The sequence below is a fragment of the Camelina sativa genome, chromosome 7, assembly GCF_030686135.1.
Source record: "Camelina sativa cultivar CO46 ecotype springtype chromosome 7, ASM3068613v1".
Taxonomy (NCBI): Eukaryota; Viridiplantae; Streptophyta; class Magnoliopsida; order Brassicales; family Brassicaceae; genus Camelina; species Camelina sativa.
The window spans coordinates 19,907,513-19,932,281 of record NC_141886.1 but is presented as its reverse complement, the minus strand read 5'-3'; the positions used below and the strand labels follow the sequence as shown (position 1 = coordinate 19,932,281).

Genomic DNA, 24,769 nt, shown 5'->3' with positions numbered 1-24,769 from the left:
TCTCTTTGACTATACTCTTCAATCGAAAACAAAAAAATATGTATGTTGTTCAACTATATAAATAAATAAATAAACACATTGAACATTGAAATATATATGTCCCGAGTTAAGAACGGATTTATTCTCTAATGTTTTGGAAAAAAAAAGCAAAAAGGAGAAATACAAAATAGTCTATGATTAAAAGAAGTAAGTAGAAAGAAAGCTAGTGTATGCAATGACGTCGGACCATTTTGGGAAAAGACCCTTTAAATGTATCGTTTCTTCATCAAGACGTTGATCAAGAACAGCTACGTCTACTCTCACTTCTTCTTCACTACTTGCCTCTAACCAGAAGTTCCACTTCTCACCGCTGTTTCCACTCAGTCTCAATATGTACGAAGGAGGACCACCCGGTGGGAGTTCAGGTGCTGCAACAACAATAGTCAATATGCCATTTTGTTAGGAGAATGAAAAAGGAGGGTTCTTTGTGTGTGTGTGTGTGTAACCTGGAGGTTTGCCATCTGCAAAGGACCATCCTGATAACGGACCAGTTATGTTCAGAACCGTGACCCAGATCTCTTCCAACGAGCTGCAAATGGAATATGGACAATAGTTAATAACCAATTTTGGTAAATAGCTAAACAAAACCAATAGAAGTGTCTTTGGAGTCAAACTAACCCCAAAGAGAGTTCCAGATGAACTCTACGAGTTCCGTTTTTATATGTCGTTTGCGGTTTATGAGTTTGTAAGTGTGGGAATTGGCTATATCGTTCTGAAATATTGTTGCCTTTAGCAGAGAACCTCCCGTTTGTTGTTACTACGCAAGAAATAGGGAAAAGTGCCTGTAGATACCAAACAACTCTTTACTCCAAACTCAAAACACTTACTATATCTTTGCCAATAGCATGTACGGTGAAACGAATCTAAAGAACGTACCAACCAAGCTTCTTGAGGAGATGCTTCAGCATTTGCCAATGAAAAAGAAGGACCAGCGTGAAGTTCCTCTGCCACCTCCGGAGCATGTTTAAAAATAAATTCCATAGAGTTTGAATCAATCATAGCTAAATCGTAACTTGAGCCTGTGATTTCATTTCCACCTGCAACAGGCACATTAATAAACATTTAACTTCATTCCAGCAAAAGAAGACTACTCCGAAAACAGTTCAATATCGCGTGAGCAAAAGACTTACCTGCAGAGATGAATGTGTGTTGGAGTACAACTCTCTTTGGTGCATCTTTACTATAAGGAAAGAACTGTGATGATACTGCCAACATGACCACACTGAAGTGAAGCAAGAATTTCAAGATCGACGATTTGGCCAGCCAACGATCACAAATGGGTATTACTGGACCTAAACACAAGCCGGTGACGATTCCAATGACTGCAGCTACTGCTACATCTGCTAGATAATATCCTGCAAACCCAAAATATTGTACAATATACATCTTCACAATGAAAGCCAGACTTACAATCACAACAAGCTATTTAATGTTTCAATGGTAAATCTAACCATAAGGAGGTGGAATTGCTCCCATCATTCCCATCTTCTCAATTAAAAATAGTGCAAGGATACCACCGAAATAGAGAGCATACAGAAGGCATGGAACAAGAGGTATCACATAAAACATGGGAGACCTGGATGAAATATGACTCTATCATACAACAGATTTATCTAGAAGGCTAAAAGTTAGGCAATGTCTAGAAGCCTTACTTGATCGAATTATAGCCATAAGACTTGACTGACATACAGAAAGCAATCCACCCCAGTAGCATAGAAATGCAGATGACAAATGTCATGAATCCTCCATTTAATCCAGCGAAAAAATATGCCTGAAAACGTTTCTCCAGTAACTCAAAAGATCAGCCAAACAAACAACATAAGTTCGAGGTAAAATGTAAACCAAACGGATGTAACAAGAAAGTGCATACCGAAGTTGCAAAAGCATAGAACCCAAATGCTCCCCAAAACCTTGCTTCATCAGATGGTTCCTAAAAGATCATAGTTAGAAGACATTTTCTAGTGAAAGACAGGGAGAGGCTAATGAGACAAAAGGAAGAAGAAGGACTTTACAACTTTCATAATCTTCTTGGATGAAACACCTTGAGAATGTGAGACACGGTCAGAGATAGCTCTTGGAATTAAAAGACCAAAAAATGAGCAGGGGATGAACATCAAGAAAGCTAAGTATGAATGAGCAAACCTGCATTCCCACCATAATTTTAATGAGTCTCCCCCACCAATAAAATTTTCAACTGTTTCAATACCTTTATTAAGCATTAAATAAAATATGGAACAATGTAACAAGATATATAAAACGAACCAGCTCATGGGATAAGCAAAGAACAATCTGATGACTGCGAAGAGAACAGGGAATATTACACCAAGTAAAATCCCAGCGAAATGGTTGACAACTCCTAATCAGGCAACGGTTTACAATGTTAAACCTCCAAAACATCGTACAAGAGGGAAAAGAGTACAGAGTAACTAAAAATAGTAAGAGAGTAAAAGATTGTATGGTTTTTTACCTTTCAAGAAAGCCCAGAAGATTGATAACAAAGGGTGTGCCCTAGGGTCCATCATATACAAAAAGAAAGGAACACAAAGGAACAAAGCAGCTGGAATGTTATGAAGTACCATGGCTACTCTTCTTGGATAGTACACCTGATAGATTTCATGATACCAGCTCGTCAAGAGAGTGTAAACAAGTTAAGAAAAAAAATAGATGAACAAAGTCAAAAGCACTCACCATGAAGAATGTTAAGTAATCAAAGAAAACGGCTCTTTCAACCATGTCATTGTTAGCATCCTTTCTTTCACTAGCAACCTTCAGTCTAGAAGAACTCGTGAAGGCTTTAAGCACGCTAATTAAGTTTTCTCCACGTGCTTGCATGCTTCCAGGTCTGGTTTAAATGTATTTCTGTGAAACGAGGATCGTACTAAATAGTAAACAATAGTAAGGAAAAGTTTAACCATAATATATACCAAAACGATGCATACACTATTCTGTCCACTGTGTCAAAGGAAGTATGGTAGTAGTAACCGCCTAGAAGAAAGATAATGTCTAGCCCGGGAATGTCAGCGTAATCTTCTGCAAACATTCTGTAATCGGTGTCTCCAGGAATTACAGGGAAGACATCCTGGGAAATGTCACAGGACAACTTAAAGTCAGTGACACATATGAACTAGAAACAAAATGGTTGATTACAGTTTTGTCATTGACTCCACTATCACTTGGTAAAAGCAAAGAAGACAGTGTCTGTGGATGTGCGTGAATGAACTAGAGAGAGAGAGACCTGTGCAGAACTCTGTGCCATTGGATACACTGCAGCTTGAGAATAGATTTGGGACGGCCACGAACCAGGCCCTGATTGGCAGACCAGATCTGCCAGCCATATACATCAAGAATAAATAGTCATTGAAAAGCAAACACTTAATGCTGTCACTATTAAGCCAACACATATTCTCAAGCTGCATTATTTTCTAGAGACAGGATGATGTATGAGAAGTTCTTCGATATGACTAAAGGCAATGGTCTATACAGATGCTTAATGATAAGCTTTGTTGTTCCAATACTCAGGAAAGATAAGAGAAAATCCAAGAGCAAACTTAAGAACATCATTGTAATGGTGTTATTCATTTTCAATTTTACACCATCTGAATAGTCCATAGGGAATACACGATCTTACCAATACCTCCTGTCCCAGAAGCTTCCACATTGATAAAAGCCCCAATAGTGTCTTTCAACTTATTCTTCGTCATGAAGCCGTGTGAGCCCTAAACACACAGACAAAACGTCACACCACCATGTAAAGTAAGAGCTTATTTTCATCATCTTGACTATAAAAGAAACCTCATGCTATTTAGCAGTTACAAACTATTAACACCAGGATTACAAAGCATCATAACAGTGTTACCAGCATAAAAAGCTCTTCAGCACCATTAAAGAGAAAGATCACAGGTCGAGGTGGGGTCCAACCAGAATCCACAACTAGTCTTGCTAACTCAAGTAGTGATGCTGCAAAAATGGAGACACATAAATCCATGAATCTATTGGTTAAGAAAGGAAAAACGAAATAAATGGTAACCCCAAACTCACCTACACATGACCCACAGTCACCTGCTCCAGGAGAATTAACAGGACTGTCATAATGTGCATTCATCAATACAGATGCATCAGTGTCATGAGAATCCATTGAGGAGATACTGCAAGAAAAACAAAAAAAAATTGGTGAAATGTTTGGCATTAATAAGTGGGGACACAGATCATTCAATGTTGCAGAGACTCTACTAATGACTGAATATAAAATATAACACATACTATAAGAGAAAGAATGGTCAACCGCAAACTGAATCATAAATGCAAACTACAAAGTCTCCTGAATAACACATATAAACCAGAAATCTCAATGTACTAGTAGTAAAGAAAGAGTACCGCATAAGTATATTTGTGTGGTTTCTGTATCCAAGTGAGATGCTATGGCCTAGAAACATCATGCTAAAGGAACCATCCACCTGAGTCTCCTCAACCTCAACCCTATTATACAACCAAAAAGCATTATACTCGTGATACCACTTTCTTTGATTCGGGTCAAAAAAAGTTTATTCAAACCAAACCTTAGATTAGGACCAGCTCTCTCCTTAACCATCTCCAACTGCGATTTTATATATGTTGCAGCTTCTTTAAGCCCTGGTCGTCCTTCCTACAAAACCCATGTCGTGAAACAAAGATCAGAGAGAGAACAGAGAGAGAGAGAGAGAGAGAGAGAACAGAGAGAGAGAGAGATGAAACGGCGGCGAATTGAATCACCTGACGACCATCGATCTCCTCGGCCAAGACGCGGATGTGTTCGACGGCTCTAGCTTCAGAGAAACGTTCGAGAGGAGCGTCTGAAGGAAGAGGAGAGATGAATCTCATGTGGAGGACGGAGTAAACAATAGCTGACATTAAAGCGTAGATGAAGACGATCGAGAAGAGGAACTTGAATCCAGTTGCATCTCTTGAGCTCATTCTCCAAAACGCCATCACTACTAATGGAATGGATTCAAATTGTTTGAATCGGCGCTTTGATAATGACAAAGAGATCAGAGAAAGAAAGAAAAAATTAAGACAAATCTCGTACTTGAAACTTGAAAGACAACGATTGTTCAGTTTTGTAATGTAACGGAACAGAACACAGAACGGCAACGCCGTCGCTATGTGTCAGAGAGAGAGAGAAGAGACTGTTACGGTGTGATATGATCCAAAGTTACTAAAATGTCCTCGTGTTATATCATTTTATCAAAACGTTTCTCTCTAATCTACTCTTAATTTATAAAAAAAGATGGGAAGACCAAAGTGTTATTTAATTCGTAGAGACTTGTAAAGTTTGATTTCTTTTTGTTTTTGACTTGTAGATTTGAAGTTTGAAAATCATTGAATTCGAATATCTTTGGACTATTAAAAGGTGAAATATCATATAGTATTTGATGTGTAGAGGGACAGATGTCAATATCAAAGTGACATTGTTGTGTTTTTCTGACTTTTAAAATACGATGCAGCGAAAGTAGAATCTTGCATATATATTACTTCGTAGCTCGCGAACAATGGAGAATCAGAGTTCAGAGCAATCGACAAAGGTGTTCAAATTGGTTCATATTAGAATGTATTTGGGTTCTAATTGGGAAAATGTCATGTTGTTTCAACAAAATACATATGAATTACATGATCAAATTAAAAGTTATACATATAAACACGCAAAAAATCAAATAGCATTTAGATATACGTTCAAGTTTAAGTTTAAGTGACGTGACCATAACCGATGTGTTAAAAAAAAGCATATAATTATGATATTACCTTTCTCTTCTTTATACGATGATATATTGATATATGCTCCCCCACACGTCTCGCGTGCCACCGGTTTATATGAAAAAATATAGCTGAGTTTCGAAACGGTAGTAATTTTGATCCAAGAAACGAAGAGAACATTAATCAATTCCCCAATCATTATAGTTGGGAAGAAACTTTTTCTCTTTTTCAAAAAAAAAAAAAAAACCTTTTTCTGGTTTCACAAACCGGCTGCCGAGGAAACCAGTTACTCTTCATAGTTGTACCATACTACTCGTCGTAAGTTCCGTATCGAAAACAAAAAAACACAAATCAATCAAGAAAAAAAATAAAATAAAGAAATGTGTATCTCCATTGTGAAATATCATCTCGTAATTTCTACAAAAGTACCTCTCTCTTTAAGTTTATGTTTCTACAATCAGTTTCTAAATCTTTTTAGTTTTTCAGGTTTTCTAACACATCCTCATAAGCTTTGATTTCTCTCTATCATCCAAGTCGCGATTCTGCTCCTTTGCTTTAGTTGAACATTGTGTATGTCAACATGACTTCGTGGAACGGTAAATTTCCTAATAGTAGGTTGAGCCATAATAGGCCAGAGTAGCCACCCTCGTCTGTCAACACGACTTCATCTAGAATATAATGGTATTAGCTTAGCCAGTACATTTTGCATGATATAACTGGACAGAATGAAAACGCAAGAGCTATTAATATGTATGGAAACTGAAACACTGAGTCACAAACTAAGACAGGGATTCTTCAAAATAAAACTTCTTTATTAGACAATTTGTTTAGTAAACTTACAAGTTTCACTCAATCAATTATCTAATCTTTCATGTTCATGGATCTATACACAATCCAAGAACCTCTCAAGACAAATCCCTTAGTCCCCTTAAGGGTTATGCTTTCCTACAAGAAACCACATAACCTTAATGTCTAAGAATTTCATTGCTCTTTTGTGCTAACCTCTACAAAGGCTTAGCCCCCTATTTCTACACAATAGGTCGTGGTCATACAAGCTTAAATTCATATTTTAATCCTAATAGAAATTACCAAATCTCTTTGCAAATTTCCTTTTCTTTTATTGAATAAGGATAGTCTTCTTCATGTTTCCTTTTCTACTAAAAAGGAATTTCTTCATGCTTCTAGATTCTTCTTCAAGCTTCTAGTCTTCATAACCTTCATGGTTTGAATTTTAATCGCCTTAGCTGCTAACCTTCTTTCAGCTTCATGTTATCTGCTTCGTTGAACTACTTCTTGTAGTACTCTGAACTAGTGCAACAACTGCATCAACATCTTCATCTTCATCTATGCCTTTCATAAATATCCTTTTCTTTTTCATCTTCATCTTGTTGTAAAACTCAGTTAAGAATACATCAACAATCTCTCCCTTTCTTATTGAGTTTTACAATCCAAGCTTCACACAACATAAGCTTCAACTACTACTTTGATGATCTCCAAACTCTCCCTTAATCTCCAAGTAAATATATCTGCAGCATCTAAAACTCAATCTTCATAACACCAACAATCTCCCCCTTGATGATTGAGTTTTAGAACCAAAACACATACTTAATGCTCAGATGAAATAGTCATTCTATATTTTACATCCGCATCACTTTGTTGTATTATGTCATCTCCCCCTTTTTAACTTTGTGTGTCTCTCAAGCACAATATAATTCCAGCAAAGAACTGAACATCAAAAACCATCTTCTTCTCCCCCTGCTTGTGAGCACACACAAGTTAAAAACATCTTCACAGGTTGACACACTCATTGTTTCCTTTCCAGTATTAAAGAACTCTTTTAACAACTCTTACTTATCTATCTTGAAACAGCAAATAACCAGAGTAGTAAAACAACCCAGAAAATTATGAAACTTGGTTGATAAATCAACAACCTTCATATGAAGCCGTAGAAAGAAACAGATCACAATTTGCAGTTATGGTTTTAAAGATATGGCAAGATTCCTATGACAGATCCAGAGTGAGATAATCCAGTGAGCATCCAACTTCCAAAGGGATTCTCTATCAAACTATAATGAACCCAACAACGTTCTATATATCATTGAAAAGATCTCGCTCTCAAGATTTCAGAACACCTTTCAGACATACGATCCGAAATTTGCAGCCAAAGAAAACAAGGAAGAAATTATCATGTCATGAAGATCATGGACCAGCAAATTTTTCTGTCTCACTGAATTTTACTTTTTTTTTTTTTTTTTTGCTTTGACTTTGATAATGCAGACCATATATTCTCTTATTTTGATTGTAGGACAATTATTCTTATAGTGTCCATATCCTCTGCACTCATAACATTGCATGTATGTCTTCTTGACAGCTTCACCATTCCCTAGATTATTTTTGATCAAGCTGAACCTCCTTTGACCTAGTTCTTGTTCTGCTTCTTTCAACACTCGAATAAATTTTTGGACCTGCAAACCAATCGAATCTTCTTCTACTACTTCGTGATTCTCTCTTTCAAGAGCAAAAATGTCTCGTTTATTCGCACCTTCCAGTTCCATCTCATGAGCTTGAAGCATACCAAAAACTCTCCAAAACTAAGATTTTCTGTGTTATGAGACACACTCAAAGCAGTCTTGTACGCCATGAACCTTGTAGGCAGACATCTTAGAATTTTTTTCACCAATTTCTTGTCTTTATATTTTTTCCCAGGAGTCAATGCTTCCTGAGCTAAAGAACTTATCTTGGAACTAAAATCAAATATTGACTCATAGCTTTCCATCTTTAGATTTTCAAATCTTGAAGCTAACATGTCTTTCCTTAAAAAATTTCACCTTAGTGGTTCCTTTAAAGTGAGTTTGCAAGATATCCCATGCTTTTTTTGCTGTTTCACACCCCTGAATCAGTTCAAACTGGTTTCTTCCAACATTATTGTGAATAGCGGAGAGTACTCTGGCGTTATATTTTGATTTCTTCAATTCGTCGTTAGTCCAGTCCATCTCTGGCTTATCAACTTCCAATCCTGATTCATCCTTGATTTTTGGTTCTTCCCACTTTTCCAATATGGCTTTCCAAGCATATACATCAATGCCTCCTATAACCACCTTCATCTTTGATTTCCAAAAACCATAGTTTCCATCACCTAATATTACTCTTGAACCAACTCAAGTCCATGATAGCTCTCCATCTTCTCCACAGGATCTCACTTGTATGTAATCTTACAAGTGCCGCTATGATACCAATTGAAAACGCAAGAGTTATTGATATGTATGGAAACTGAGACACAAAACTGAGTCACAAACTAAGACAGGGATTCTTGAAAATAAAACTTCTTTATTAGACAATTTGTTTAGTAAACTTACAAGTTTCACTCAATCAATTATCTAATCTTTCATGTTCATGGATCTATACACAATCCAAGAACCTCTCAAGACAAACCCCTTAGTCCCCTTAAGGGTTATGCTTTCCTACAAGAAACCACATAACCTTAATGTCTAAGAATTTCATTGCTCTTTTGTGCTAACCTCTACAAAGGCTTAGCCCCCTATTTCTACACAATAGGTCGTGGTCATACAAGCTTAAATTCATATTTTAATCCTAATAGAAATTACCAAATCTCTTTGCAAATTTCCTTTTCTTTTATTGAATAAGGATAGTCTTCTTCATGTTTCCTTTTCTACTAAAAAGGAATTTCTTCATGCTTCTAGATTCTTCTCCAAGCTTCTAGTCTTCATAACCTTCATGGTTTGAATTTTAATCGCCTTAGCTGCTAACCTTCTTTCAGCTTCATGTTATCTGCTTCGTTGAACTACTTCTTGTAGTACTCTGAACTAGTGCAACGACTGCATCAACATCTTCATCTTCATTTATGCCTTTCATAAATATCCTTTTCTTTTTCATCTTCATCTTGTTGTAAAACTCAGTTAAGAATACATCAACAATCTCTCCCTTTCTTATTGAGTTTTACAATCCAAGCTTCACACAACATAAGCTTCAACTACTACTTTGATGATCTCCAAACTCTCCCTTAATCTCCAAGTAAATATATCTGCAACATCTAAAACTCAATCTTCATAACACCAACAATCTCCCCCTTGATGATTGAGTTTTAGAACCAAAACACATACTTAATGCTCAGATGAAATAGTCATTCTATATTTTACATCCGCATCACTTTGTTGTATTATGTCATCTCCCCCTTTTTAACTTTGTGTGTCTCTCAAGCACAATATAATTCCAGCAAAGAACTGAACATCAAAAACCATCTTCTTCTCCCCCTGCTTGTGAGCACACACAAGTTAAAAACATCTTCACAGTTTGACACACTCATTGTTTCCTTTCCAGTATTAAAGAACTCTTTTAACAACTCTTACTTATCTGTCTTGAAACAGCAAATAACCAGAGTAGTAAAACAACCCAGAAAATTATGAAACTTGGTTGATAAATCAACAACCTTCATATGAATCCATAGAAAGAAACAGATCACAATTTGCAGCTATGGTTTTAAAGATATGGCAAGATTCCTATGACAGATCCAGAGTGAGATAATCCAGTGAGCATCCAACTTCCAAAGGGATTCTCTATCAAACTATAATGAACCCAACAACGTTCTATATATCATTGAAAAGATCTCGCTCTCAAGATTTCAGAACACCTTTCAGACATAAGATCCGAAATTTGCAACCAAAGAAAACAAGGAAGAAATTACCATGTCATGAAGATCATGGACCAGCAAATTTTTCTTTGTCTCACTGAATTTTACTTTTTTTTTTTTTTTTTTGCTTTGACTTTGATAATGCAGACCATATATTCTCTTATTTTGATTGTAGGGCAATTATTCGTATAGTGTCCATATCCTCTGCACTCATAACATTGCATGTATGTCTTCTTGACAGCTTCACCTTTCCCTGGATTATTTTTGATCAAGCTGAACCTCCTTTGACCTAGTTCTTGTTCTGCTTCTTTCAACACTCGAATAAATTTTTGGGCCAGCAAACCAATCGAATCTTCTTCTACTACTTTGTGATTCTCTCTTTCAAGAGCAAAAATGTCTCGTTTATTCGCACCTTCCAGTTCCATCTCATGAGCTTGAAGCATACCAACAACTCTCCAAAACTAAGATTTTCCGTGTTATGAGACACACTCAAAGCAGTCTTGTACGCCATGAACCTTGTAGGCAGACATCTTAGAATTTTTTTCACCAATTTCTTGTCTTTATATTTTTTTCCCAGGAGTCAATGCTTCCTGAGCTAAAGAACTTATCTTGGAACTAAAATCAAATATTGACTCATAGCTTTCCATCTTTAGATTTTCAAATCTTGAAGCTAACATGTCTTTCCTTAAAAATTTTCACCTTAGTGGTTCCTTTAAAGTGAGTTTGCAAGATATCCCATGCTTTTTTTGCTGTTTCACACCCCTGAATCAGTTCAAACTGGTTTCTTCCAACATTATTGTGAATAGCGGAGAGTGCTCTGGCGTTATATTTTGATTTCTTCAATTCGTCGTTAGTCCAGTCCATCTCTGGCTTATCAACTTCCAATCCTGATTCATCCTTGATTTTTGGTTCTTCCCACTTTTCCAATATGGCTTTCCAAGCATATACATCAATGCCTCCTATAACCACCTTCATCTTTGATTTCCAAAAACCATAGTTTCCATCACCTAATATTACTCTTGAACCAACTCAAGTCCATGATAGCTCTCCATCTTCTCCACAGGATCTCACTTGTATGTAATCTTACAAGTGCCGCTATGATACCAATTGAAAACGCAAGAGTTATTGATATGTATGGAAACCGAGACACAAAACTGAGTCACAAACTAAGACAGTGATTCTTCAAAATAAAACTTCTTTATTAGACAATCTGTTTAGTAAACTTACAAGTTTCACTCAATCAATTATCTAATCTTTCATGTTCATGGATCTATACACAATCCAAGAACCTCTCAAAACAAACCCCTTAGTCCCCTTAAGGGTTATGCTTTCCTACAAGAAACCACATAACCTTAATGTCTAAGAATTCCATTGCTCTTTTGTGCTAACCTCTACAAAGGCTTAGCCCCATATTTCTACACAATAGGTCGTGGTAATACAAGCTTAAATTCATATTTTAATCCTAATAGAAATTGCCAAATCTCTTTGCAAATTTCCTTTTCTTTTATTGAATAAGGATAGTCTTCTTCATGTTTCCTTTTCTACTAAAAAGGAATTTCTTCATGCTTCTAGATTCTTCTCCAAGCTTCTAGTCTTCATAACCTTCATGGTTTGAATTTTAATCGCCTTAGCTGCTAACCTTCTTTCAGCTTCATGTTATCTGCTTCGTTGAACTACTTCTTGTAGTACTCTGAACTAGTGCAACGACTGCATCAACATCTTCATCTTCATCTATGCCTTTCGTAAATATCTATTTCTTTTTCATTTTCATCTTGTTGTAAAACTCAGTTAAGAATACATCAACACATAACACTACCTCTTGTAGTGACTTAGCAGTTTGTTGATTCAAGAAATAAGAAAAAAAAAACATAAATTGAAAGCCAAAAGAATCCACTAAAATTATTTCAGCAGACCACAATCTAATAGACAATAATGGTGAGTTAAACCATTACCTCTTTCTCTAGGCTTTTGACTGTACAACCAAACATTATGAACTGTTTTAACTTTTGAAATTTGGAAGTCATTGTTAGTCTTTTACACAATTAGTTTTTTTATGAAACAAAGTGTCTAGAGATGGGTGCTTCAAATGTAGGTGTTACGGGTATACAAATCATTTACAAAAAAATTGTTTCTTTTTTTGTGTTAGGTAGTGCATTTCCCCCATTTTTTAAAGAAATGATTCCCTTTCGGTCCTCCAAAAAAAAATATTTTTGTGTTCCATAGACCATAGTTGAGTAATTGTACACCTAATTTGTTACAATCAAATGTTAGTGCCCATAAAATGGATGTGCAATTGACAACTCAGTCAATCTACAATAAAATTTCTATATATTTGTTTTTGGAAAAATTGGAAATAAAAGGAGGTTTTTTCAAACTTTTGTCCATATAAACTTTTTTTTGAAAATTGTCAATTTTGACGAAAATACCCTTACTAATAGATATAGTGAAGTTTTTAGGAGTTTAAACAAAAAACAAACAGAAAACCCATGTTAGTATACAACTGTGTAAAAAAAATTTTGAAAAAAAAAATGTTTTGGGTGTCAAAAATCAGTTTGTAAATTGATGATTTATGGTCTAAATTGTTCAGAAAATATTTTCTACGATTTTTTCAAGTTCTGAAACATTTAGATTATTCATTGTACAGTTTGTACATGTTCTACAAAGTTTAGACGGAAAATTTGTTCTAAAAACTTCAGAACCTGAATTTTGTATGTTCTACAAAATTAAGAATATGTATTCTACATTTTTCTTCATTCTACATCAATTCAAAATATTTTTTCCACGTTTTATCCTGTATACTAAAAAAAGTAGAAGATATATCATAGATATTTTAGAATTTATAATCTGTAAAACTTAGAATACCACAGAAATAAAAAGAAAATAAATTAAATAAGAAAAGTGAATATTTTTTGAATAATCTTAATTTATGGTTACGTTCTGTATTTATTGTTTAGATATGTTCTAATATATTTTAGAATGTGTATTCTTAATTATTTAGAAGAAAGACAAATACAGAAAAATTTGACATTCAACATGACTTAACCTAACGTGATCGGTTGTTTTCCCTCTCTTCCACCTTCCACGAAATTTTCATTTACTGATTATGATGCAAATCTATGTTACTTGTGGTGTATGGAGATTGGATGCCAGCAAGGAGTGGAGATTTATTGATGATGAAGAAAAACGTGCCAGATTACTGACTTTGCAACCCACTACGTCTCTTGAAGAGTTGAAGGTGATGGTTTGAGAAGACTATGAAATAGAGCAAAGTATGTTTAATGTTGGATGTCATTGATGTTTTTTTTTTTTTTTTTTTTACGACTTGGTAAAAGGAGAGAAACAAAAAAAAGGTTTTGATGGTTGTAGAAGTCTCTCAATCAATTAAAGGTTTTTTCTTTTTGTCATCTGAATTTATATTATAACTGAACAGATTACATATGTTGGAATACAAAAAGGTGAAAGCATAGAAATCACCTAAGACTAAGCCTAAACAAGGGAAACATAAGCTGGCAAGTTACACACTTCAAGAGACATAAGCCGGCAAGTTAAACACTTCCGGAAGCAGAGATACAAAAACTAAACAACCTAGAAAAACAGGTCACTAAGGAATAAACAAAAACCAAAGTACTAAAACTGCCCAGATGAACCAGAAAGAAACTCACAAGCTTTCCCATAGAACCTGTAAACGCTGGAGAGTGCCAATTAGACCGAAAGTGCTATAAACTATGATAGCACACCGTCGACAAACCATCATCAGCACCAGCAGGAAAGAAAGCAAGCTCGAACGACATCAGAGAAACAGAAGCCACAACCATCCAGTCGCACAAAACCAGTCGGAAGAAAGCGAGCCAAACTAGGGACAAAGAAGAAACCTTGAGATTCGACCTGAGACAAGCCAAAGAGGACTAACAGCTCTTACACGCAGACCCTCGTCGATCCAGCTTTAACCATCTACAAAATCAAAACTGGTGACCTCCTCGCAAGAGAACAACTGAAAGACGAATCCACTGCTATGCCTAAAACCCAAAACCACAGCTCAAAAGAGCCGCCAAAGAGAGGTAGTAGATGGCTAGCAACAAAATACCATCCGGTTAACAGGCAGAAAGAACGAAACCTAGCATATAGCGCAAACACTAACTAGCTAGGAGACCTAATAGAGCAGAAGAACTAAGGATTGAGTTCCAACCAACAGAGAAGGCAAGTTTGAGAGAGGGCACAAACCAACAAACTTCTCTTTGCAACTTGAAACCATCGGTTGAAGCCAAACTAACACCAACAACAAAGCCTAATTGCAAAACCCGCAGTCCAAAGAAGAGAGAATCGAAAGAGATACCATACCAGACCATAAAACGAGTGTTCGTCTCCTTCAAACCACCAGCCGCAAGAGAACCACCACAACCAAGCCACAACCAAAACTAAACTGTTAACACACGGATCCGTCTCTACCACAACCAGATCTCGTCGCTAATTGCTTCCCCTCCTTCAATCGATCTTCACTTCAACGGGAATTTTGACAAAAGCTACAACACCTAAAACAACAAAACTAAACCAAAGAAACAAAAACTAGGAAGCAAGTCGAAGAACTACACCCTCCCACAGCTCCGACATGGAGCCCGGAAGCCGAAGAGGGCAAAACGAAGAAATCTACTTTTTCTCGGCGGCGGCTGAACTTGGGAGAAAAAAAGGGCGAACTCCGCGAATGATTTTTTGATTGTTTGTATCAGAATTAAAAGATTAGGTTTCCTATTTTATTATCTTATTTTCGGAAATAAACACACTTTCAAATATATTTATATTTTTCTTATTTTGATTTTTTTAAAATGAGGGTAAAAATGGGTAAAAAAGCATATTAAAACCTATATGACCAAACCTACAAAAATAAAGTGTAGATGGACAAAGGTTTGGAGAAAGATCCTTTATTTCCAATTTTTCCTTCTTTTTTTCCCCAACAATCCCCATATATTCTAGAAAATTAATAAAAATTATAAAATAATAAAAAATTTCGGTCTCATATTGGCACATTGTAAATATTAAAAAAAAATCCAGCTTTATAAATTGATAATATACTAACCTTTAAGAAGAAAAAAACAAGTGTTATGTTATGCTTGTAAACATTCAATATTAATGTCACAAATCAGCCAAAATTCTAGGTAAGTCTTTAATTTATGAATATGTATCATTTCATTTCGATATTCTTATAAACTGTTGACAAAAATACTACTAAAATACGACAACTAAAATCATATCTGCTATTTGAAGGTATTTCTCTAAAATCATTTATCATAAATTTAAATTAATATATAGCTTGTAATGTGAAATTATCTATAATCTTTATAATTTATTGTCTAATTTACTATCAAAAGATTTTTTTCTAAATATAAAAAATGTCAAGTCCAAAACTACAAAATATATAACATTCAAAACACTGATTTGATTTAGATTAAATTGTTTCATTTCATATTTCTAGAATTTTAATAATTACCTTTTCTATATGATTAATTTTGTAGAGGTTTTACTATATGTTGAGTTGGAAACAAAAATATAAAAAGAGGAGAAAATATTCTAAAGACTTGAGTTTAGTAGATTTTGTTTTCTGACTGAATGACTCGACTCGAATCGAATCACCTGTTTTTGTTGTCGTTGTCAAATGACTCAACACGTCTCCTTCCAATTCTAAACTCGTTAACACGAGCATCAAGCAACAACAACAAACCAAAACAGAGACCGTTGGATCCAAATCTCACATCCTTCTCCTTCACCTTCACCATCTCTATCCAGAAAGAAGAAATGTACGGCAAAACCATATGCACAATCGTCTTCTTCATCTTCCTCGTTGCTTCTTTCTCAATCTACATGGGCACCGTCGATCCAAGACCTTACTTCTATCTCCGTGAACCCTCTCCTTGTAGCTCCACGGGGAAACAACCTCTCCGTGTATTCATGTACGATCTCCCTCGGAAGTTCAATGTGGCGATGATGGATCCACGCAGCTCAGATGTTGAGCCACTCACAGGGAAGAATCTGCCTTCTTGGCCTCAGACTTCTGGGATTAAGAGACAGCACAGCGTTGAGTATTGGCTTATGGCTTCGCTTCTTCAGGGAGGTGATGATGCTGAAGCAATTAGGGTTTTTGATCCGGATTTGGCGGATGCTTTCTATGTTCCTTTCTTCTCGTCCTTGAGCTTTAATACTCATGGGAAGAACATGACCGATCCTGATACTGAGTTTGATCGGCAGTTACAGGTAATTTAGGAGTTCTGATCTAGTTTTGTGTTGATGGGTTAGCTCAAAGTCGTTGACTTTACTACAAATTTTGAATCTTTTTTCGAAATTCCGGTGGTTTGTGGATGGTCTGATTTAGTTTTGGTTGATGGGTTTGCTCAAAGTTGTTAACTTTAATTTTTTTTTCGGAAATTGCCCAATTCAGTATCAATGGAGTTTAGAAAAGGCTTTGTTTCTTGTTGTGGATCAGGTAGAGTTAATGGAGTTTCTTGAGAATTCAGAGTATTGGAAACGTTCAGGAGGTAAAGATCATGTGATTCCGATGACACATCCTAATGCTTTCAGATTTCTAAGGCAACAAGTGAATGCGTCGATTCTTGTTGTTGTGGATTTTGGGCGTTATCCGAAAGACATGGCAAGTCTTAGTAAAGATGTTGTTTCCCCGTATGTACATGTTGTTGAGTCCTTGACAGAGGATGGTGATGGTGATGATGATGGTATGAGGGATCCTTTCGAGGCTCGTACCACGCTTCTTTACTTCCGTGGGAATACTGCTAGGAAAGACGAAGGTAAAATCCGTCTGAGGTTGGAGAAGTTATTAGCTGGTAACTCTGATGTTCACTATGAGAAAAGTGTGGCAACAACACAAAACATCAAAGTGGTAAGCAACTACCCCTCTCATATTCACTAGGCAAGGATTCATACATCCTGATAGAGAGTCCACATGATAGTTTAAATCTTAGGAAAATGTGGTAACCCAGCATTCTCAGTCCAAGACCAATGTGATAGGGTTTCATTAAGCATGAGTATATATATAGGCTAGTGTTTCATGTGTTTAGGCGTTTGAGTCTTTTGGGGACCTATTAGGCATGGGAGAAATCTTGAGTTCTCTTTAACAAACTAAGGTTTCTGTCTTTGGTACTTGTGTCAGTTAGTTTGTGCTCTTCATTTTGTAAGCTGATTTAGAGAAGAATTAGAGGAAGATATCTGATGTTGAACGTATCACATAGATAGTAATTCTTCTCCTTATGTTTTGTTTTGTCACCAGTCTACGGAAGGGATGAGATCTTCAAAATTCTGTTTGCATCCAGCTGGAGACACTCCATCTTCATGCCGCCTATTTGATGCCATTGTCAGTCACTGCATTCCGGTCATCATAAGCGACAAAATCGAGCTGCCTTTTGAAGATGAAATAGACTACTCAGAATTCTCACTCTTTTTCTCTATAAAAGAGTCGCTTGAACCGGGCTACATCCTCAACAACCTCCGCCAGTTTCCAAAGAAGAAATGGCTGGAAATGTGGCAACGCCTGAAGAACGTATCTCATCACTTTGAGTTCCAGTACCCAACCAAGAGAGAAGATGCAGTAAATATGTTGTGGAGACAGGTGAAACACAAGATTCCTAATGTCAAGCTCGCTGTACATAGAAACAGGAGGTTGAAAGTCCCTGATTGGTGGCTCTGAAGAAATGACCAATTTTTTTTCTCAAAGGTTAAGTCTTTTCATTCTTCTTCCTCCTCCAATACTGTACATTAGTTGATTCTTTTGTTACATTTTGCGATTCACAATCCATTGATAGGCATATATTCTCTAAAAACATCATTATTATTTTTTAAATAACCTGAGGTAGTTGCATCTAAAAGGTTTCAGCTCTTAATCTGTTTTGATTTTGTCTTTTTAAGGTTCACTGATCCCGACACTTATATCTTGTAAGATTTGAGATGAGAGTTCCTATTGTTGTAAACTTGTAATGAAAAACAAGATGATCTAGCCTGGCTCCTCTTTCGTCTTCGTATTCCAGCTTCTATTTTGGTTTGTTTTGTTCTTAACACCGCGAAGTAAGTCAGTGTTACTAGTTTGCTATTCATTTAGGAACTTCTACACCACGAAATCTCAGTTCTGAGTGTCTGTGTCATATTCTATTACTATTGCCGAATCAAGAAATCCTTTCATGGGTTCTAAAGAAGGCATATATATCATCTGAATGTAGTAATTGTTCTCAACCCACTAGGAGAGATATGAGTATGACCACAGACCACCATAATCTTGGAACAACCGACCAACCGTATAATCAATCTCTTTGAACCAGTGAATTTAAGTGTAAATAATAGGCCATACCAAAAATGGTCCATAAAAAAAAAAAAAAAGTGTGTAATGAAGGAGGGGTATATGCGTCATTTAGCTAACGACTGAACACGAATAGTGTATAAATAAGTCGAAGTCGCCGAAACTGACTAGTAAGAAAGAAGAGAGTAACAAGCACGTTCTTCTCCGCCGGAAGAATCTGCAGAAAAATAAAATATCTCATTTCTCAAACCGGAGATGAGAGTTGTCAGAATCTCATGCGTCGGGACACGTCATCTCTCACCTCCCTCCTCCTCCTCTGTCCTCGGTTGCGACGCTCACTCCGACGACGCCTCTGCCTCTGCCTCATCCGCTGGTACGTTCTCTCTCTCTCTCTCTTTCGCCTTGTTACTCTGTTTTTTTTATATTGTTTGGAACTATATTTCCTATAAAATTGGTAACGCCGAATCAAATCAGAATCGTAGTATACAAATGATCTTTGTTTTTATCTTCCTTAATTATTATTATGCTTTTCATAACGTGATATTTAGATCCATTCATATGCAATTTTTTTTTTGTTTATTTGTTAAGAACTAGTTTCTCATCACTATTTTCCTCAATTTAATATTTCTATTTCCATTATCCAAATTTAAAATGTTGCAAAACTGTGCAAAGTGATTCACAAATGTGTATATTCGCTAAAAGGCTGGTTTGGTTACTGTGTCTGTAGCAGAGTAAGTCCGCTATCTAACAGTATATTTGACCAGTTAACTGTTAACATAATACAAGAAACCTATCTGCAAGAAAACATTATTTTAGTATTCCCTCCGTTTCAAAATATAAAATGTTTTAGAGAAGTTTTTTTGTTTTATAATATAGAATATTTTCAAATTTTCATGCAACTTTTAGATTAGTTTAATATTTTATATTATGCAGTATTATTTCTGATTGGTTAAACTTGTTAAAAGTAAAGACTTCTTAATCTGCGTGGTTTAGTTAAAACATCCTATATTTTGAAACGGAGATAGAATTTGTTTTTTTTTTGTTTTTTTCCTGGTGATGTATTTTTGGGACTCTTCTTAGCATAATTATTAGGTGTCTGGGTTACAAGGAGCATTGGTTTTATATTGTGTCTGAATCATAACCTAAGATTGAGTGGTTCTTTATTTGTGGGTCCTTTGAGTTTTTTTTTTGTGAAATAATAATAATTCGTATCGGTGGTTCATCATAGGATTGCACCCGGTTTAGTTTAATCGGTCTCTGAAAGATCCGTGAATGATTCAGTCGGTCTGCCACGTGACTCAAAACAAAAACTTCAGTTGTGTAGATCTATCTATATGTTTGTTACACTATCTTGATTTAACTATTGGAATTGAATTTTATGTTTGGTCCCCTCAAATGTCTAGATCAGCTTGAAGAGCAAAATTTTGACAGTTGTATGAAATTGTTATCCTAACCAAAAACAAAAAGTTTATAAATTGGAGTTGAGGCAAGTGGTACTCACTTCAAATAGTAATCACATTGTCTTTATGTGGCAATGGGGGTCACATAGTTATATCTATTATTGGGTAACTTGTCACCATATGTAGGACTAGCAGTGTATAAACCAGTTTATACCGAACCAGAACCGTATAAAAAAGTTTGAAGCGAAATCGTACCAAAACGATCTGCTTAGTTTTTCATATCCGAGCATACTTTATATAACCTTACCAAACAAAAACTGTAGAGAAAATAAATCGAATACTTTTTTTTGTTTTTTTGAAAAGAATTTACCAAATTGAAGGTTTCGATGTTTCGATATTCTTAAACTAAAAAATGTGATTCAAAACCAACCAAAAAAAAACCGGATTGGGACAATGAGATGTGACTAGCAGCCAAGTTACATGTGCTTGGTGCCCTCATTTTCCTATGACTTGACCAAGTGTGTTTTAAATCTTTAATTCCAAATGGAAGCTAGCTACTTTACTTATATAGTAAGTACTTAATTAGTATGAAATGCTTTTATGTAATTCTTGAACCAAGTGTGTTCTTATTTGTTTATACAGGGCTGATTACTACGGATGCAGATGATGCAAGTTGTAGTAGCACACCTAGTTGGAGAATCAAGAAAAGCCTAACATGTGTGTGCTTCAACCGCAAGAGAGCATATGAACGTATCTGTTCTAACTTGACACCATTGCAGGTAAACAAAACTAGCTGCAGTAATTTGTTTTTTTATGGAAGCATTCAGTGTTCTGAGTCTGATAGGGGTTATATCATAGGAAGAAAGATTAAAGAGATTGAGGAAGAGAATGAAGAATTACTTTGATGCATCGCAACCCGACCATCAGGATGCACTGAAAGCACTGTGGTCAGCTACGTATCCCGGTGAAAAGCTTCAAGCTTTGGTCTCAGACCAGTGGAAAAATATGGGATGGCAAGGAAAAGATCCATCCACTGATTTCAGGTTACTCCTCTCTCCCTCCCTCTCTCCCTCCCTCTCTCCCTCTCTCCCTCTCTCTCCTGCTGAAGTAATAAGAACATGTCAAATAGTGATTAATTTGGTTTTCTTGCATCTGTTGTTATCAGAGGAGCTGGATTCATATCATTGGAGAATCTTTTATTCTTTGCCAAGACATTCTCGGTAAAACTTGACTCCCACGTCACTTTCTACTCTCAGAAATCCATAACCCTTTTATGTAATTTTCTACGGTTCCATTGGTGTAGACTTCATATCAGCGTCTGTTAAAGAAACAAGGCGGAAAAAGAGCCGCTTGGGAATATCCATTCGCTGTAGCTGGGGTCAACATTACCTTCATGATCATGCAAATGCTCGACCTAGAAGCCTGTGAGTGTTACTCACTCTTTAACGCCTTGCCTTAGTTTGTGAAGCAAAATTGGTTTTTATACTTACTACATGTGCAGTAAAGCCAAGGAGTTTTCTACGGCTGGTGTTCTTACAAATGCTATCAGGTAAAGTATGGAAACATATCATTATCCCTCTGGTTATGATCAATCATAGCTTCGGTTAATTTGATTAATGACTCGAAAAAGATTATGAAAATCCAGAAAACGAATGGGCCTTTGATTTGCTTTACTGTGTGGCCTTTGCGGTAATGGACAAGCAATGGCTGGAAAAGAACGCTACCTACATGGAGTTCAACGTGAGTCGATCTATGTTTTCGTATAATTTATAAAGTACATTATTGCTTGTGACGGTGATGACAATAATGAATTGGATGGTATTGGTTTAGGATGTGCTAAGATGTACAAGGGGTCAGTTGGAGAGAGAGCTGATGATGGATGATGTTTTCAGGATCGAGGATATGCCTTCTTTCTCTCTTCTCTCTTAGCCTTTTACCAATCTATATTCTTTGTTGTCATCTTTAGATTAAGACAAATTCACGTAAGGAAACCCAAAGAAATTGATTTTTGTTTTACAAATATCCGACCGGCGAGATGAGAGAGCAAATTAAATAAATTATATAGGTCATTGCAAAAAAACTGTATTTTTTTTTTTTTTTCATTTAAACTTAACAGGCAACAGAAAATGTAACTATAGAAATTAGAAAGTAAGAATAAAACAACATGATTTATGTATTTATCAGAAGATAATAAGATTTTGTCACATAGGACTTAGAATTCAAGCCAAAATTCATCAGAAGTATCCAATATCGAGATTCTCGTTACCCTTTGGAAGTTCCATTAGTTTGGCGACTGCCGCTTCTGTATCTAACTTCACCTTTTCAGGAACCGAAGACGTCAGGAACATTATCTTCTTCGTTACGGTCCCTTGCGTTATAAAACGCGAAGCTATTGCAAATTGTCTCTTATTCGAACCGCTGAATTTATACATCCGCACAGATTCCACACTGAAATCAACATTTCTAAACAGGTTTTCCACCCACTTTTCCTCTTGTGTTCCACCGATCGAAGATTCACCTTCTTCCTTAGAAACACTCTTATCCTATATAAAAACATACATAAACATGTTTCGGATTTGATACCTACTAATCAGACAGAAATGTTAATGAAATTAAAAAAACATCAAATCTATCTAACTAAAATTGAAGCATAAAATGTTTGTACCTTAAATAATATAAAGAAACCTTTTTTTATTCCATTCCATGCGACCAAAACATTTCGCAACATCTCAACTTCTTTCCAGTTCATTACATCCACGGCCACCGCCAAGTATTTATGCTGCTGATAGAAGTTAGCAGCTTTATGCACCAAGAACTCGTCCCCAAGATTTTCTATCTCCTTCAATTCATATAAACAACTTAAACATGTCAAACAATATATAAATGAAATTACATTGAGATTCTTTATCTCCTTCAATGCAAATGCTTGTACTTACCCGAGCTTTACATGAAATATTATAGACCATGGTTTGTACTCTCCCCAAGTTAGGCCCATAGTTTGTAGTAAACAAAAGTCTAGGGGCATAGATGACGACGTTACATTGGGCATCATCAAAATGGTAGTCAAGGGAGAAAATATCCAGAAGAGGTGCATGCACCTCAATACGATCAACATTAGAGCAAGCCACATGCAAGAGCTTTAGGTTATTGTTACGAATCTTCAGGCAAGCCCTCCCGTTATCCCACATGACATGAAGCACTAGCACCTTGAGAGAGGGGCACGATGCAATAACTGTGTTTAACACATCAACCTCAGTAGAGATTTTGTCAAGTTTGAGAATCATGAGGTTATGACATCGGTAGAAGGGTACTGGAGTATTTAAATCGTATAGACATAGCCAGAGTGTTTCGAGATCTGGATGGGAGAATATTTTTGGGGAAAATGGGAACGGATTGACTCCCCTAGCATTAGCATCAAGGTTTATAAGTGAGAGAGCCCTGGTATGTTTCTGAAGAGTAGGTAATCGAATCCAAGTTTCGAGCACACCGTTGTGACATTGGTAATCATCATGTTTGATTGTGCAGCCCTCGAGATGAACATTGTGGTTGTTTATAACCTTTAAGAAAACAAGAATCATGGTTTTAATAAAACAACTATGCACATACACAAAAACATAAGTTATTTAATACATATAGACAATGTAGATTTGAAATTTTGAATGTTATAGTTATCATCACTTGTTAAATTCCATAAACTGAAACATATATACATACATATATATATATATATATATATATATATCATGTAATTAACTACGTGAATTAGGCAAGAGATTGTGTGTTGTTAGATTTTCATTAAATCGTATAATATTGCGTCTACAATCTATACTCACCTTTTCAAATATATTGATCAAAACTCAAAAGAATTTAAATTTGCGCATGAAAACCGTTGTTATTACCTTTTTATTGCATGAATTGAAGAAAAACCTATATGAAACATCTCACCTAGTTAAACATGTTTGAACTTTTGTAATAAGAAATTTTCTTGTAGTATTTACAAAAAATAAAAATAAATCCATAGAGTATGTTTTTTGTTGTGTTTTCCATCATAAATTATCTGAAATTGTTGTTTGTCTCTATATATCTAAGATTTTCATATTCTATAACACATACAAGTGTATTTGATTTCAAATTGACTTTCTCTACTAGTCATGTAATATTCAACCATCAATACTATGGTCGAACAACAATAGACAGAAAACACTGGAAAAATAGAGAGACGCTAACCTTTGTTATTGTTTTGGCAACACGAGCAGAATGAGCGATCGGATGGTCCATGTTGGTTACGGTAGCTTTTCTCATATCGAAGGAGAGGTAGGGTACCTCTTTCCATACATTCTTCCATCGTTTAGACAACACACTTGTCTTGACGACATCTTTTGTGGCCATAACGGATAGGATCATGGCCAACACATCGTTTGGGAGTTCACTGATCCGATCCACCGTATCGACGAGGGTCTGTTTGTCTCTTGCACCCGACGATAGTTTATTTGTGAGTTTGGATCGACGATGAAATCGAAAATTCTTGAGAGTGGAGAGAGTGAAGCAACCCATGTCTTACTTGGAAGAGAACACTACGAGAGATGATGATAGGTTTGGTTTAAAATATGTCATATGTGATTACGAAGAGATAAGAAGGATTACAAGTAGCGAAAATTTATGGGT

General features: G+C 35.9%; 4 protein-coding genes across 11 annotated transcripts; 2 read left to right on the top strand and 2 right to left on the bottom strand.

Annotated features, from left to right (window-relative positions):
- Positions 1-39: 39 nt before the first annotated feature.
- On the bottom strand, positions 40-5,386 carry LOC104701348 (uncharacterized). 5 transcript variants are annotated; one of them, XM_010417016.3, is made up of 20 exons: positions 4,789-5,386; positions 4,596-4,681; positions 4,414-4,515; positions 4,078-4,184; positions 3,896-3,996; positions 3,668-3,755; positions 3,275-3,363; positions 2,979-3,118; positions 2,728-2,881; positions 2,507-2,642; positions 2,302-2,395; positions 2,052-2,181; positions 1,910-1,969; positions 1,692-1,810; positions 1,491-1,615; positions 1,170-1,394; positions 916-1,076; positions 658-821; positions 486-568; positions 40-407 (listed from the first exon to the last, which is right to left on the bottom strand). In XM_010417016.3, the coding sequence occupies exons 1-20, from the start codon at positions 5,002-5,004 to the stop codon at positions 178-180; spliced, it is 2,610 nt and encodes an 869-aa protein (XP_010415318.2). In that variant the 5' UTR covers positions 5,005-5,386; the 3' UTR covers positions 40-177. The 5 variants fall into 5 exon arrangements, with proteins under 5 accessions (XP_010415318.2, XP_010415317.2, XP_087315045.1 ...); XM_010417015.3 differs by having other exon boundaries at positions 2,055-2,181; positions 4,789-5,294; XM_087458919.1 differs by having other exon boundaries at positions 2,728-2,898; positions 4,789-5,291.
- A 10,576-nt stretch (positions 5,387-15,962) lies between these two features.
- On the top strand, positions 15,963-18,416 carry LOC104701347 (putative arabinosyltransferase ARAD1). The gene is made up of 3 exons (XM_087458913.1): positions 15,963-16,657; positions 16,887-17,297; positions 17,685-18,416. The coding sequence occupies exons 1-3, from the start codon at positions 16,016-16,018 to the stop codon at positions 18,099-18,101; spliced, it is 1,470 nt and encodes a 489-aa protein (XP_087315039.1). The 5' UTR covers positions 15,963-16,015; the 3' UTR covers positions 18,102-18,416.
- Positions 18,417-18,864: 448 nt separating this feature from the next.
- Positions 18,865-22,280, top strand: LOC104701346 (uncharacterized). Of its 4 annotated transcripts, none has more exons than XM_010417012.3 (8): positions 18,865-19,077; positions 20,768-20,883; positions 20,963-21,147; positions 21,270-21,324; positions 21,408-21,528; positions 21,606-21,653; positions 21,735-21,844; positions 21,935-22,280. In XM_010417012.3, the coding sequence occupies exons 1-8, from the start codon at positions 18,960-18,962 to the stop codon at positions 22,031-22,033; spliced, it is 852 nt and encodes a 283-aa protein (XP_010415314.1). In that variant the 5' UTR covers positions 18,865-18,959; the 3' UTR covers positions 22,034-22,280. The 4 variants fall into 4 exon arrangements, with proteins under 4 accessions (XP_010415314.1, XP_010415315.1, XP_087315041.1 ...); XM_010417013.3 differs by having other exon boundaries at positions 18,866-19,077; positions 21,750-21,844; XM_087458915.1 differs by having other exon boundaries at positions 18,866-19,077; positions 20,747-20,883; positions 21,750-21,844.
- On the bottom strand, positions 22,174-24,769 carry LOC104704699 (putative F-box protein At1g67390). The gene is made up of 4 exons (XM_010420740.2): positions 24,332-24,769; positions 23,041-23,661; positions 22,770-22,943; positions 22,174-22,647 (listed from the first exon to the last, which is right to left on the bottom strand). The coding sequence occupies exons 1-4, from the start codon at positions 24,656-24,658 to the stop codon at positions 22,339-22,341; spliced, it is 1,431 nt and encodes a 476-aa protein (XP_010419042.2). The 5' UTR covers positions 24,659-24,769; the 3' UTR covers positions 22,174-22,338.